Source organism: Carcharhinus amblyrhynchos, chromosome 33 (assembly GCF_965287045.1).
Source record: "Carcharhinus amblyrhynchos chromosome 33, sCarAmb.v2.hapA, whole genome shotgun sequence".
Taxonomy (NCBI): Eukaryota; Metazoa; Chordata; class Chondrichthyes; order Carcharhiniformes; family Carcharhinidae; genus Carcharhinus; species Carcharhinus amblyrhynchos.
In genome coordinates, this window is record NC_137356.1 from 9,850,017 (window position 1) to 9,863,609 (window position 13,593).

A 13,593-nucleotide genomic window follows, 5' to 3' on the forward strand; every position below is an offset into this window, starting at 1 on the left:
GTTTCACACGCGTTTACTTTGAAGTTGGGATTATATTCACTGAAGTTTAGAAGAGTGAGAGGGGAATCTCATAGAAACTTATAAAATTCTAACAGGGTTAGACAGGGTAGATTCAGAAAGAATGTTCCCGATGGTGGGTGGAGTCCAGAATTAATAGAAGAACACAAGAACTAGGAGCAGGAGTAGCCCATCTGGCCCCTCGATCCTGCTCCGCCATTCAGTAAGATCATGGTTGATCTTTTCGTGGACTCAGCTCCACTTACCCACCTGCTCACCGTAACCCTTAATTCCTTTACTGTTCAAAAATTTATCTATCCTTGCCTTAAAACCATTCAATGAGGTAGCCTCAGGGAATTCTACGGATTCACAACTCTTTGTGTGAAGAAATTCCTCCTCATTTCAGTCCTAAATCTGCTTCCCCTTATTTTGAGGTCATGCCCCCAGTTTCACCTGCCAGTGGAAACAACCTCCCTGCTTACATCTTATCTATCCCCTTCGTAATCTTATACTTAATTCTTTCCCCGCAGTTCTTCCTTACCATTGGAATATACTTAAGGGTCAGAGTTTGAGGATAAGGGGTAAATCTTTTAGGACTGAGGTGAGGAGAAATGTCTTCACCCCGAGGGTGGTGAATGTGTGGAATCCACTCCCACAGAAAGTAGTTGAGGCCAAAACGTTGTGTGATTTCAAGAAGAAATTGGATATAGCTCTTGGGGCTAAAGGGATCAAGGAATATGGGGGGAAGGGGGGATCAGGATATTGAGTTTGATGATCCGCCATGATCATAACAAATGGCAGAACAGGCTTGAAGGGCCAAGTGGCCTCCTCCTGCTTCTGGTTTCTATGTTTCAGTCAGTGTTGTTCTGTAGACACAATACTGTCCTAGAACTCCCTTATTTTTTAAAAAGTTTGGTTCATCAGGGGCCGGGTGTTTGCGAAACCAATTGACACCTTGGCAGGAACTACGTATGCACTCTGCTTAATAATAACTACCGCAGTTTAAGAACAGATTAATTTATGCATTAAATGCAGCATCCCGCCTGTGAGTTGTGCGTCAGCGACAGAGTATCTTGGATCGTAATAAGGGATATTACATATAACACCTCACAGCACGGACACAATATATCAGAAATTAAATATTATAAATGTCTTGCGCCGACTTGCTTTGAAAATAATGATGATCTCGGAACGACATAACTCATTGATTAGTTGGGGTCCAGAAAGCTCTGCCTGGAGGCCCATTCAATTCTGGCTTTCCAAATTTGAATTCAGTAAAAATCTGGGATTAAGAATCTACTGATGACCATTGTCGATTGTTGGAAAAACCCATCTGGTTCACTAATGTTCTTTAGGGAAGGAAATCTGCTGTCCTTACCCGGTCTGGCCTACATGTGAGTCCAGCGCACAGCAATGTGGTTGACTCTTAGATACCCTCAGGGATGGGTAATAAATGTTGGCCCAGCCAGCGAAGCCTATTTCTCATGAATGTTTTTTTTAAAATGCCTAACCTGGATTGATAGCTCAATTCCACAATTCCTCACTCACTGGAAGAAGGAGCCTGAGATTCCAAAAGCTTGGGCATTGGACTGGAGTGGGCACAGTAAAAAGTCTCACAACACCAGGTAAAAATCCAACTGTGCCCACCACAGCCCAATGCCAGCATCTCCACATCATACCTTGGAATGACACAGATGACACAGTGGCACAGTGGTTAGCACTGCTGCCTCACCAGGTACCCGAGTTCAATTCCGGCCTTGGGTCACTGTCTGTGTGGAGTTTGCTCGTTGTCCTTGTGTCTGTGTGGGTTTCCTCCGGGTGCTCGGGTTTCGTCCCACAGTCCAAAGACGTGCAGGTTGGGTGGATTGGCCGTGCTAAATTGCCTCTTAGTGTCCAAAGATGTGTAGGTTAGGTGGATTGGCCATGCTAAATTGCCCCTTAGTCTCCAAAGATATGCAGGTTTGGGGGATTCCCAGTTTTCTGTGATTCCAAGTACATCTGGGTTAAAAACTAGAATCATCCCACAATCTATTTTCTGATAAATATGTGAAACGTGGTCAATGAAATGAGTGAACGATGTGGTCCTATTTTTCACTCTGTGTGGCTGAATGGGTTTCAGTGAGTTAAAATATATCCATTAATATTCCAGATGTATATTTCTCCCTGACTACAAATGAGTAGATATTTACATCTTTCCCTCCGCTTGCAATAAGAAGCTGGAGTTACGTTTTCTTGGCCTGAAATTTAAAACTCCAGAAAGAGTTTTGTGCGTGGAGTAAGAGGGTGGAGATTTACAAGATTGATTCCAAATGTTTGGCTAGCGTGAAAATGGGACAGTTCCTTGACTTTTGAGATTTCATGCCCAATCTTTAGTCACTGGAAATGTGGGCTAGACTGTTCCTAGCTGCTGCAGGCAGTGGGCAGGCATTAATTTGCCAGCCAGCCAATAAGAGGAGCTATTGTGCATGTGCAGACCTCTGATGTTGTACATGCGCAGTTTCAGCAGCAGGGTCGCTCAGACAAAGAGAGAGCTGTCAGGCCCCTGCTGCTGGAGCAGCCTGCAACAACCTCCACCCTCCCCAGTAATTACGAGCCCTGTAGCACATAGGCATCTTACTCCGTCCCCACATGCGCCCCTGCTGCCCAGACTGATCATGTTCCCCCTCCCCACCGATCTGATCCCGTTGCAGAGAGGAAAGTGAGTCCCCCCCAGTCAGAGAATTTAGCACAGGCAATGCACCCTAACCAGCGCTTCTTTCAGACTGTGGGAGGAAACCGGAGCACCCGGAGGAAACCCACGCAGACACAGGGGGAATGTGCAGACTCCACACAGACAGTGACCCAAGCCGGGAATCAAACCAGGTCCCTGACACTATGAGGCAGCAGTGCTAACAGCTGTGCCACCATGCCACAGTTGGCAGGTTGCTTCTCAGAGCGGGAGAACCAATCAAAGGCCTTGCCGGTTGACAGGAGCAGTGGGCTGCAGTAGAGCTCAAGTCGTTGAGAGACGCCTTCAACATGGAAGCACTCTCTCAATAAACGGGGCAGCACGATAGCACAGTGGTTAGCACTGTTGCTTCACAGCTTCGTGGACCTGCGTTCAATTCCCGACTCAGGTCACTGTCTGTGTGCCTGTTTGCATGTTCTCCCCATGTCTGCTTGGGTTTTCCCTGGGTACTCCAGTTTCCTCCCACAGTCCAAAGATGTGCAGGTTAAGTGGATTGACCAAGCTAAATTGTGTAGGTTAGAGGGATTAGTGGGTAAATATGTAGGGATACGGGGTTAGGGCCTGGGTGGGACTGCTGTTGGTGCAGACTCAATGGGCCGAATGGCCTTTTTCTGCATTGTAGGGTTTCTATAGCTTCGAAAATTTCAAAACTTTTACAACAAACTGTGACACCAGCCAGGCCGTATTAAATAGTCCTAAGGTTTACAGCATGAAAACAGGCCGTATGGCCCAACTTGTCCATGCTGCCCTTTTTTGTTAAACCCCAAAGTTAGTCCCAATTGCCTGCATTTGGTCCATATCCCTCGATACCCATCTTACGCATGTAACTGTCTAAATGCTTTTTAAAAGACAAAATTGTACCCACCTCTACTATTACCTCTGGTAGCTCGTTCCAGACACTCTGTGTGATAAAATTGCCCCTCTGGACACTTTTGCATCTCTCCCCTCTCACCTTAAACCTGTGCTCTCTAGTTCTAGGCTCCCCTACCTTTGGGAAAAGATATTGACTATCTAGCTGATCTGTGCCCGTCATTATTTTATAGACCTCTAGAAGGTCATCCCTCAGCCTTCTATGCTACAGAGAAATAAGTCCCAGTCTATCCAGCCTCTCCTTATAACTCTAACCATCAAGTCCTGGTAGCATCCTAGTAAATCTTTTCTGCACTCTTTCTAGTTTAATAATATCTTTTCTATAATAGGGTGACCAGGATTGCACACAGTATTCCATGTGTGGCCTTACCAATGTCTTGTACAACTTCAACAAGACGTCCCAACTCCTGTATTCAATGTTCTGACCAATGAAACCAAGCATGCCGAATGCCTTCTTCACCACTCTGACAGAAGACAAATGACAGAGACTCAGTGGACTTTGTTGCCTACTCCTGCTCCTATTTCTTGCATGTTCCTATAATTCAAACTATTATCTTCCATCCTTTCATAATTTGAAATGCCCCTGTTAAAGTTACATTTCATCTCCTCTGATCTCCTAAAAACTTTTTTCTTTGCAATCAAATTTCTTGATGCCAGGTTGCAAGCTGCCTCATGGATCTCTGTTGGCACAACATTCTTCTTAGGCTACCGAGCCCAAAATTACACTCAATACGCCAATGGTGGTCTTATTAAGGTCCTGAAGAGTTGCATCTCAACCTCTATCCCTCTTGCTAGAAATCCCAATATTGGTTGAGGTATATTTTACTATAGTTGAGATTTACCTTTTCCACTTATGTCTCTTATGCTATCCGAATCCTCAAATCCATCCGCTTTTCGGCATGGCCCAAGTTCCTTCCACGCCGTGTGTCACTGGAATGAAGGTATAATGAAAGTGAAAGCAGGAAACTCTGTTGTTAGGTGTGTTTCCGCGATTGGGCAGCACCTACTTGACAATTCTGAATGCGCCAATAGCTTCACTAACAACAAATGTCAGATAATCAGTCAAGCTCACAATATGGCTCATTTACATTTGCTAGAAGTTTTTTAAAGTTTAGTAGTGTTACAAGTAGGCTTACATCAATGCTGCAATGAAGTTACTGTGAATAACCCCCAGTCGCTACACTCCGGACCCTGTTCGTGCACACTGAGAGAAAGTTTAGCATGGCCAATGTACCTAACTAGCATGTCCTTAGACACTAAGGGACAATTTATCATGGCCAATGCCCCTAACCAGCACTTCCTTGGATACGAAGGGACAATTTAGTATAGCCAATGTACCTAACCAGCATGCCTTTGGACACTAAGGGACAATTTAGCATGGCCAATGTACCTAACCGGCTCGTCTTTCAGACTGTAGGAGAAAACTACTGGAGTGCCCGGAGGAAACCTATGTAGACATGGGGAGAACATGCAAACTCCATATAGACAGTCACCCGGGGCCAGATTCGAATCTGGGTCCCTGGCATTCTGAGGCAGCAGCTCCCACCATGACAATACCTCGGCCAGCCAAGAGTTGAATTGCCAACCAATCAGCACCCTTCCCCGCCCCCCTCACTAATATAAGGTATCAAAGCCATTGAAATTTGGCATTCTTGTGTTTGTCCTGATGAGTGCAAGAGAAAAAACTTTGGCACTCTTATCTGTTTTCAGCAAATATAATTATTCCTTTACTCCAATGTGTTAACTCAAACTTACCTAAGAGGCATTCCTTATTATATATCAGAGACAGACAGCATAGCTGCTCACTCGAAATAGCAACTAGCTGAATAATTAGCTAAATTGCTTCAGGTGCTTTTGTTTGTTTTAAAACGGGCTCTTGGGATTTCGGCATTGTTAACAATGTTGCCCGTCCTTATTTGCCTTCTTGAACCGCTGCACTGTGTGAGGAGTAGGCACACTCACCGTGCTGTAAGGTAGTCAGAGTTTGACCCAGGGCCAATGCACCTAAATAGCACATTTTCCAGTCGCGAGAATCACAGATGTTAATTCTTAGCCAATTCAGTTCTCTCCACGTGATATCAAGGAATGGCTGAAGGCAAAGGGAATGGCCCCCTGATAACATTCCAGTAATAATCCTAAAGACATGTGCTCCAGAACTTGCTGCGCCCCTAGCCGAGCTGTTACAGTCCAACTTAAATCTGGCATCAGGTTTCTTGCATCTTCCCTTGCATCGTAAGAAGTGGGGATGTTCGTCGATGACTGCGCAATGTTCATGACTCCTTTGCCGCAGAAGGCTGTGGAGGTCAGGTCATTGAGACAGAGATAGATAGGCTCTTGATTACTGAGGGGATCAGGGGTTATGGGGAAAAGGCAGGAGAATGGGGATGAGGAAAACATCAGCCATGATTGAATGGCGGAGCAGACTCGATGGGCCGAGTGGCCTAATTCTGCTCCTATGTCTTATGGTCTTATGGATACTGAAGCAGTCCATGTCCAAATGCAGCAAGATCTGGACAATATCCAGGCTTGGGCTGACAAGGGGTAAGTTTTAAGTGTTCAATTTTTCAAAGGTCCCTCTGATTTTTCTCCCCAACTTTGCTCAGAGCTATTTCCTGGAAACTGTGGGTGCGGGTGGCACGGTGGCACAGTGGTTAGCACTGCTGCCTCACAACACCAGGGACCCAGGTTCAATTCCCGGCTTGGGTCACTGTGTGGAGTTTGCACATTCTCCCCGTGTCTGCGTGGGTTTCCTCCGGGTGCTCCGGTTTCCTCCCACACTCCCAAAGTGTGCAGGTTAGGTGGATTGGCCATGCTCAAACTGCCCCTCAGTGTCAGGGGATTAGAATGGTAAATGCATGGGGTTATGGGGATAGGGCCTGGGTGGGATTGTAGCCGGTACAGACTCGATGGGCCAAATGGTCTTCTGAATTGTAGGGAATCAATGATTCAATGATCTTCCGGGTGCACTCATCCCAAAACCATAAAATCCCGCCCAAAGTCAGTGGACCTTGGCATGGGTCCTGTTCCACTCATTACGATTCTACGTAGCAGGCGGGCCAGTAAAATTTTGGCCTACGTTTCAAAGGAGACCAGAGGGGGTTCCTCAAAGATTTTGCAACCTGTGGGTACCACACGTCAGCAGTTGAGGCCCCCCCCCCCCGTAGCAAAGAAAATGTTGGCTTACGAGTGTGGCGTCAGTCCTCTTCTGCATTATACAATGCAATACGAAAACCCAGTTGAATGGTGCAGCAGGCTCAAAGGGCTGAATGGCCTACTCCTGCTTCTATTTTCCATGTTAGCCCCAGTGTTTGCAAAAAGAGAGTTCACCATGTTGCCATAACATGGTTGTACTGCAGAGGAGATTTACCAGGATGTTGCCTGAGCTGGAGGGTCTTGCCTGAGGTAAGATTGGATAGGCCAGGGCTGAGTCCCTTGGAGTAGAGGAGGTCGAGATGGGGACCTGATAGAGGTGGATAAGATTATAAGGATGGATTGAAAGGCATTATTTCCATTATTAGCAGGGTCAATAGCCAGAGGGAGTAGATGTAAGACTAAGGGGAGTGTTGAGGAGAAATATTTTCACCCAGAAGATGGAGGGAGTCTGGGACTCACTGCCTGTCAGGGTGGTGGAGTCAGAAACTCTCATTATGGGTGGGATTTTACAGCCTCTCCTCCCAAAACCGTAAAATCCCACCCAAGATCAACAGACCTTTCCATGCTCTGACCCTTGCCCGCTCTGATTCCCATGGTGGGAGAGACAGTAAAATTCAGGGATATATTTGAGGAGTATTTAGATTTGATAGGCAGGCGATGGCCTAGTGGTATAATCGCAAGACTGTTAACCCAGAAGATCAGCTAATCTTCTGGGGACCCGGGTTCGAATCCTGCCACAGCAGATAGTGGAATTTGAATTCAATAAAAAGATAGCTGGAATTAAAGTTCCAATGATCACGTTGTCAATTGTCAGAAAAACCTATCTGGTTCACTAATGCCTTTTAGGGAAGGAAATCTGCCATCCTTACCCGGTCTGGCCTACATGTGACTCCAGAGCAATGTGATTGGCACTGGGGGTGGCACGGTGGCACAGTGGTTAGCATTGCTGCCTTGCAGCGCCAGGCATTCAAGTTCAATTCCAGCTCGGGTCTGTGTGGAGTTTGCACGTCCTCCCCGTGCAAAGATGTGCAGGTTAGGTGAATTGGCCATGCTAAGTTGACCCTAGTATCAGGGGATTAGCAGAGTAAATATGTGGGGTTATGGGAATAGAGCCTCGGTGGGATTGTGGTCGGTGCAGAATCGATGGGCTGAATGGCCTTTTTCTGCACTGTAGGGATTCCATATTTCCATGAAGGCTCAAGGCAGAGATAAGGAGAAGCTACTTCTCACAGAGGGTTGTGAATCTATGGAACCCGTCCCAAAGTGCAGTGGACACAGTATCAATTAATGGACTCTAGAAAGAGATAGATGAATCATAGAACCCTACAGTACAGAAAGACGCCCTTCAGCCCATCGAGCCTACACCGACCACAATCCCACCCAGGCCCTACCTCCATATCCCTACATATTTTACCCGCTAATCCCTCTAACCCATGCATCCCGGGACACTAAGGGGCAATTTTAGCACGGCCAATCAACTTAACCCGCACATCTTTGGGCTGTGGGAGGAAACTGGAGCACCCGGAGGAAACCCACACAGACACGATGAGAATGTGCAAACTCCACACACAGGCAGTGACCCGAGCCGGGCATCAAACCCAGGTCCCTGGAGCTGTGAAGCAGCAGTGCTAACCACCGTGCTACCGTGCCACCCCTCAATATGTATTCTGAATATTTGATTCTACGCCCCTCTAAAGTTCAAGGACAATTAGGGATGGGTAATAAAATGCTGGCCAGCCAGCGACACCAATGTCCCACAAAGGGTTAACAAAACTTGGGCTGCTGTAGCCTCCAGGGCTAAGCACTGGTAAGTGGGATTAGTGTAATCAGATCTTTGTTGACCTACGTGGACAGGATGGGCTAAATGGCCTCCTTCTATGCTGTACACACGTACGAATCTTCCTTGTCTGATAAATCTTACAATTCCTGCTGCAATGTACACCCTTTCAATCTCCTCTTGTCTCTTTTCCAGGCCAGAGCTTAGGATACGGTTTCGTCAACTACGTGGACCCGAATGACGCGGACAAAGCCATTAACACTTTAAATGGTCTCAAACTGCAAACCAAAACTATCAAGGTAGGCTCAAGTCATCTTGTCCCTTGGTGCAGCGTTGGTCTTGGTCCTTATTATCCGAGGGTTGCAAATCCCTGACCTGCAGCGTGATGTGACTCTGGGGCAAAGTGAGGAGACTGCGCACCCCCCCCATCCCCGCCCACAAGACTATCTCAGCTAGTACAGGGATTGAACCCAAGCTGTTGGTGTTAGCCGGCACCACCACGCTATCTTTCTTTATTCACTCGTGGGGCATTGGGCATCACTGGATGGTCTCCTAGTTGCCCTTGCGAGATCGTGGTGAGCTGCCTTCTTGAACAACCAAATGGCTTGCATTTCAGAGGGCAGCTGAGAGTCAACCACATTGCTGTGGCTCTGGAGTCACATGTAGGCCAGACTGGGTAAGGACGGCAGATTTCCTTCCCTAAAGGGACATTAATGAACCAGAAGAGTTTCTCCCACAATGGTTTCATGGTCATCCGTAGATTCTTAATCCCAGATTTTTTTTAATTGAATTCAAATTCCACTCTCTGCCGTGGTGGGATTCGAACCTGGGTCCCCAAAACATTAGCTGAGTTTCTGGATTTATAGTCTAGCGGTAATACCGCTAGGCCATCGCCTCCCCATCTAACCAACTGAGCGACCCAACCTCCATGATTAATGCACTTCACATATTTAAGGAGATGGATATATTAGGGAGAAGAATATATTGTTAGGATTGACATAACAATATATTGTTATGATTGAATATATTGTTAGACAGGTGGGAGGGGAAAGGATGGAGTCTAAATGCCAGCACGGGTTAGTTGATTGAATGGCCTGTTTCTGGGCTTCTGATGTTGTCATGGTAACATCACTGGATTAGTAATCCAGCAGACCAGGCAAATGTACTAGATTCATGGTGAAATAGATCTGGAATTGAAAGGTACTTTCTGTAACTGACCATGAAACTATCATTGATTGTTGCAAAAACCCATCTGGTTCACTAATGTCCTTTAGGGAAGGAAATCTGCCGTCCGTACCCGGTCTGGCCTACATGTGACTCCAGAGCTACAGCAATGTAGTTGACTCTCAACTGCACCCTGGAATCGTAGAATCCCGACAATGTAGGAGGAGGTCGTTCGGCCCATTGTGTTTGTGCTGACTCTCTCTGACAGAGTACCTTACCCCAGCCTTCTTCCCCCACACATTCCCCGTGGCTAATCCATCTAGCCTACTCATCTTTGGACACTAATTTAGCATGGCTGATTTACCTAACCTGCACATCTTTAGACACTAAGGGACAATTTAGCATAGCTAATCCATCTCACCTAAAATTTATGTAAAGCTTATTTATTGACCGCAAGTAGGCTTACATTAACACTGCAATGAAGTTACTGTGAAAATCTGCTAGTCGCCACACTCCGGTGCCTGTTCAGGTACACGGGGAGAGAATTTCGCATGGCCAATGCACCAAACCAGCAGGTCTTTGGACTGTGGGAGGAAACTGGAGCTCCCGGAGGAAACCCACACAGACACGGGGAGAACTCCACACAGACAGTGACCCAAGCCAGGAATTGAACCCGTGTCCCTGGCACTGTGAGACAGCAATGCTAACCACTATGCCACCGTGCCACCCCTAATTCATCTGTTGACACTATGGGGCAATTTAGCACGGCCAATCCACTGAATCTTTGCACTGTGGGAGGAAACAGGAGCACTCGGAGCAAACCCACGCATTCGTGGGCTGAGCAAGACACTCAGTTCAAGGGGTAATTAGGGATGGACAACAAATGGGGACCCTGCCAGTTATAAACTAAAGGTCACTTTGTCGGGACTTGTTCTCCCTGGCTCCTGTCCTTGGCATCTTTTGTCTGGTCTGGCGCCCACCTCAGCTTCTCCCCACCTCACTGTTTCTCTGCTCCACCCCACCTCCCCAAGACCCACCTCCCTCCAAAATCCCAATTTTCCCCAACTCAACACCAGGCCAGTCAGAATTTCACACTTTGCGTTCGATCAATGTTTGTTAAGCAAGGGTAGTTCAGGCACGTGGAACCAAAGTGGACAGTTGGGGTTCAGGTACAGATGATGCCACAGTTTCATTGAATGTCAGGACAGGCTTGAGGAAGCCAATGGCTTCCTCTTGTCCCCGTGTTCCTGGGGCAGACGTTACTGTTGGGTAACATGACCAGAAGGCTGAGCTAATCATTAAATACTCCACAGTATACAACACAGAAATAAGTGAAAGAAAATAGATTCTAGAACTTTCCAGGAAGCCTCTTAAAACAAAAGCAGATTGCTGTGAACCCCCACTCCAATGTTCATCATAGAATCCCGACAGTGCAGGAGGAGGCCATTCGGCCCATTAAATCTGCACCAACAATAATCCCACACAGGCCCCATTCCCGTAATTCCTCAAAGTTACCCCGCTAATCCTTCTAATCTACGCATCCCGGGACTCTAAGAGACAATTTAACGTGGCCAATCCACCTAACCCGCATATCTTTGGACAGGAAGGGGTGATTTAGTATGGTCAATCTACCTAACCTGCACATCTTTGGACACTAAGGGGCAATTTAACATGGTCAATCCACCTAACCTGCACATCTTTGGACACTAAGGGGCAATTTAACATGGTCAATCCACCTAACCTGCACATCTTTGGACGCTACAGGGCAATTTAGCATGGCCAATTCACCTAACCCGCACATCTTTGGACACTAAGGGGCAATTTAGCATGGCCAATCCACCTAACCTGCACATCTTTGGACGCTACAGGGCAATTTAGCATGGCCAATTCACCTAACCCGCACATCTTTGGACACTAAGGGGCAATTTAGCATGGCCAATCCACCTAACCTGCGCATCTTTGGACACTAAGGGGCAATTTAGCATGGCCAATCCACCTAACCTGTACATCTTTGAACGCAATGGGGCAATTTAGCATGGCCAATCCACCTGAACTACACATCTTTAGACTGTGGGAGGAAACTGGAGCACCTGGAGGAAACCCATGCAGACACGGGGAGATTGTGCAGACTCCACACAGACAGTGACCCAAACCAGGAATCGAACCCGGGTCCCTGGCGCTGTGAGGCAGTAGCGCTAACCACTGTGCCACTGTACCTCAATTGTTGGCAAAATTGTTGGATCAATCCTTTGCTCAAAATGGCAGACTGTGATTTATTATTGTCACATGCATTGGGATACAGCGAAAAGTATTGTTTCTTGCGCACTATACAGACAAAGCGTACCCCAGTTGAGCCAATGTGGCCCTAGTTATATTTTTGCTCTAGAGAGGGTGCAGTGGAGATTCACCAGGACGCTGCCTGGGCTGGAGCGTCTCAGCTATAAAGAGAGGCTGGTTAGGCCGGGGTCTGTTTCCCTTAGAGTGGAGAAGGCCGAGGGGGGGCCCTGATTGAGGTGTGCACAATTAGGAGAGATATTGATAGGGCAGATCAGAAGAAACTTTTCCCCTTTGTAGAAGGATCAATATCCAGGGAGAGAGGGCGGGGAACAGAGATTCAAGATAAGGGGGCAGGAGATGTAGAGGGGATGTGAGGAATAATATTTTCACCCAGAGCGTGGTGGGAATCACTGTCTGAATGAGTGGTAGAGACTGTGTAGAGTCCATTCATCCCTTTGAACTGACAAGGGGACAGCACTGGCAGGGAGTTTTAAAAATGAATTTCTTTTATTGAACAGAAATTAAAATTAACATGACAAAAATGAAAAGAGAAAGCAAGCTTGGGTCTGGCAGCTCCTGTACTGATCTTAAAAACAAACTATACAAACACGCTGAAATCCACAATATATCTTAACCCTTATCTAGTTATTGTGAATGTTCACGATGCTGTTTGACAGATTATATTAATATTATCCAGCACACCAGAGTTCAGAGAATTCCTACAGTGCAGAAGGAGGCCATTCAGCCTGTCGAGTCTGCACCGACCATAATCCTACCCAAGTCCTATTCCTGTAACCCCAGATATTTTATCTGCCAATACCCTGACACTAGGGTCAATCGACTACAGCCGATCAATCTAACCCACACATCTTTGCAGTGTGGGAGGAAACTGGAGCAGCTGGAGGAAACCCACGCAGACACAGGGAGAATGTGCAAACTCCACACAGACAGTGACCTGAGGTGGGGATCGAACTCAGGTCCCTGGGCGCTGTGAGGCAACAGTGCTAACCACTGTGCCACCCTGCTCTTCGCAGGCTGGCTCTGCCTGGAAAAAAACATGTCTTGCAGCTGCTGTTGTTTGCCTGCATTGTGTACCCTTCAGGAATGCAGTTGGTTTTTCAGCTAACCCAGCATGCCTTCTGAGTTATAAAATGTCCTCAATACAGCTTTAACATGTGGTTGCATAAGAAGAAATATCTTAAAATGAAGCCTTTGCATAGACTGACACAAACAGGGCTAAATATACACAGAATCTCTCAGGCGGGAAGCCTCACAACATTTAAGAAGGGGTTGAAGTGCTGTAGCTACGGTGTAAGTGCTGGAAAATGGAATGAGAATAGATAAGTGCTTGATGGCCAGCACTGACACAATGGGCCGAAGGGCCGCTTCCTGTGCTGTCAAACTCAATGATTCCATTGTTCTAAAAATAACTCACCCCTCCCCGCCTCCCCAGCCCCCATGGTATCCTGCCACCCCTCCCCACCTCTCCAGGCCTCATGGTACTCTGCACCCCTCCCGGCTTCTCCAGGCTCCATGGTACCCTGACTCCCCCCCCCATCTCCCCAGTCCCCATCATATCCTGCTACCCCTCTCCGCTTCCCCCAGCCCCATTGCACCCTGCCACCTC

General features: G+C 47.1%; 1 protein-coding gene across 4 annotated transcripts in view; it reads left to right on the forward strand.

The window, feature by feature from the left end:
- LOC145361113 (ELAV-like protein 2) overlaps nucleotides 1–13,593 on the forward strand; it is a 127,858-nt gene that overhangs the window by 81,157 nt on the left and 33,108 nt on the right. For all 4 annotated transcript variants that reach the window (XM_080216724.1, XM_080216725.1, XM_080216723.1 and 1 more), the window contains exon 3: nucleotides 8,721–8,824. In XM_080216724.1, the coding sequence (XP_080072850.1) occupies nucleotides 8,721–8,824 (104 nt within the window). The remainder of the gene's footprint in view (nucleotides 1–8,720; nucleotides 8,825–13,593) is intronic.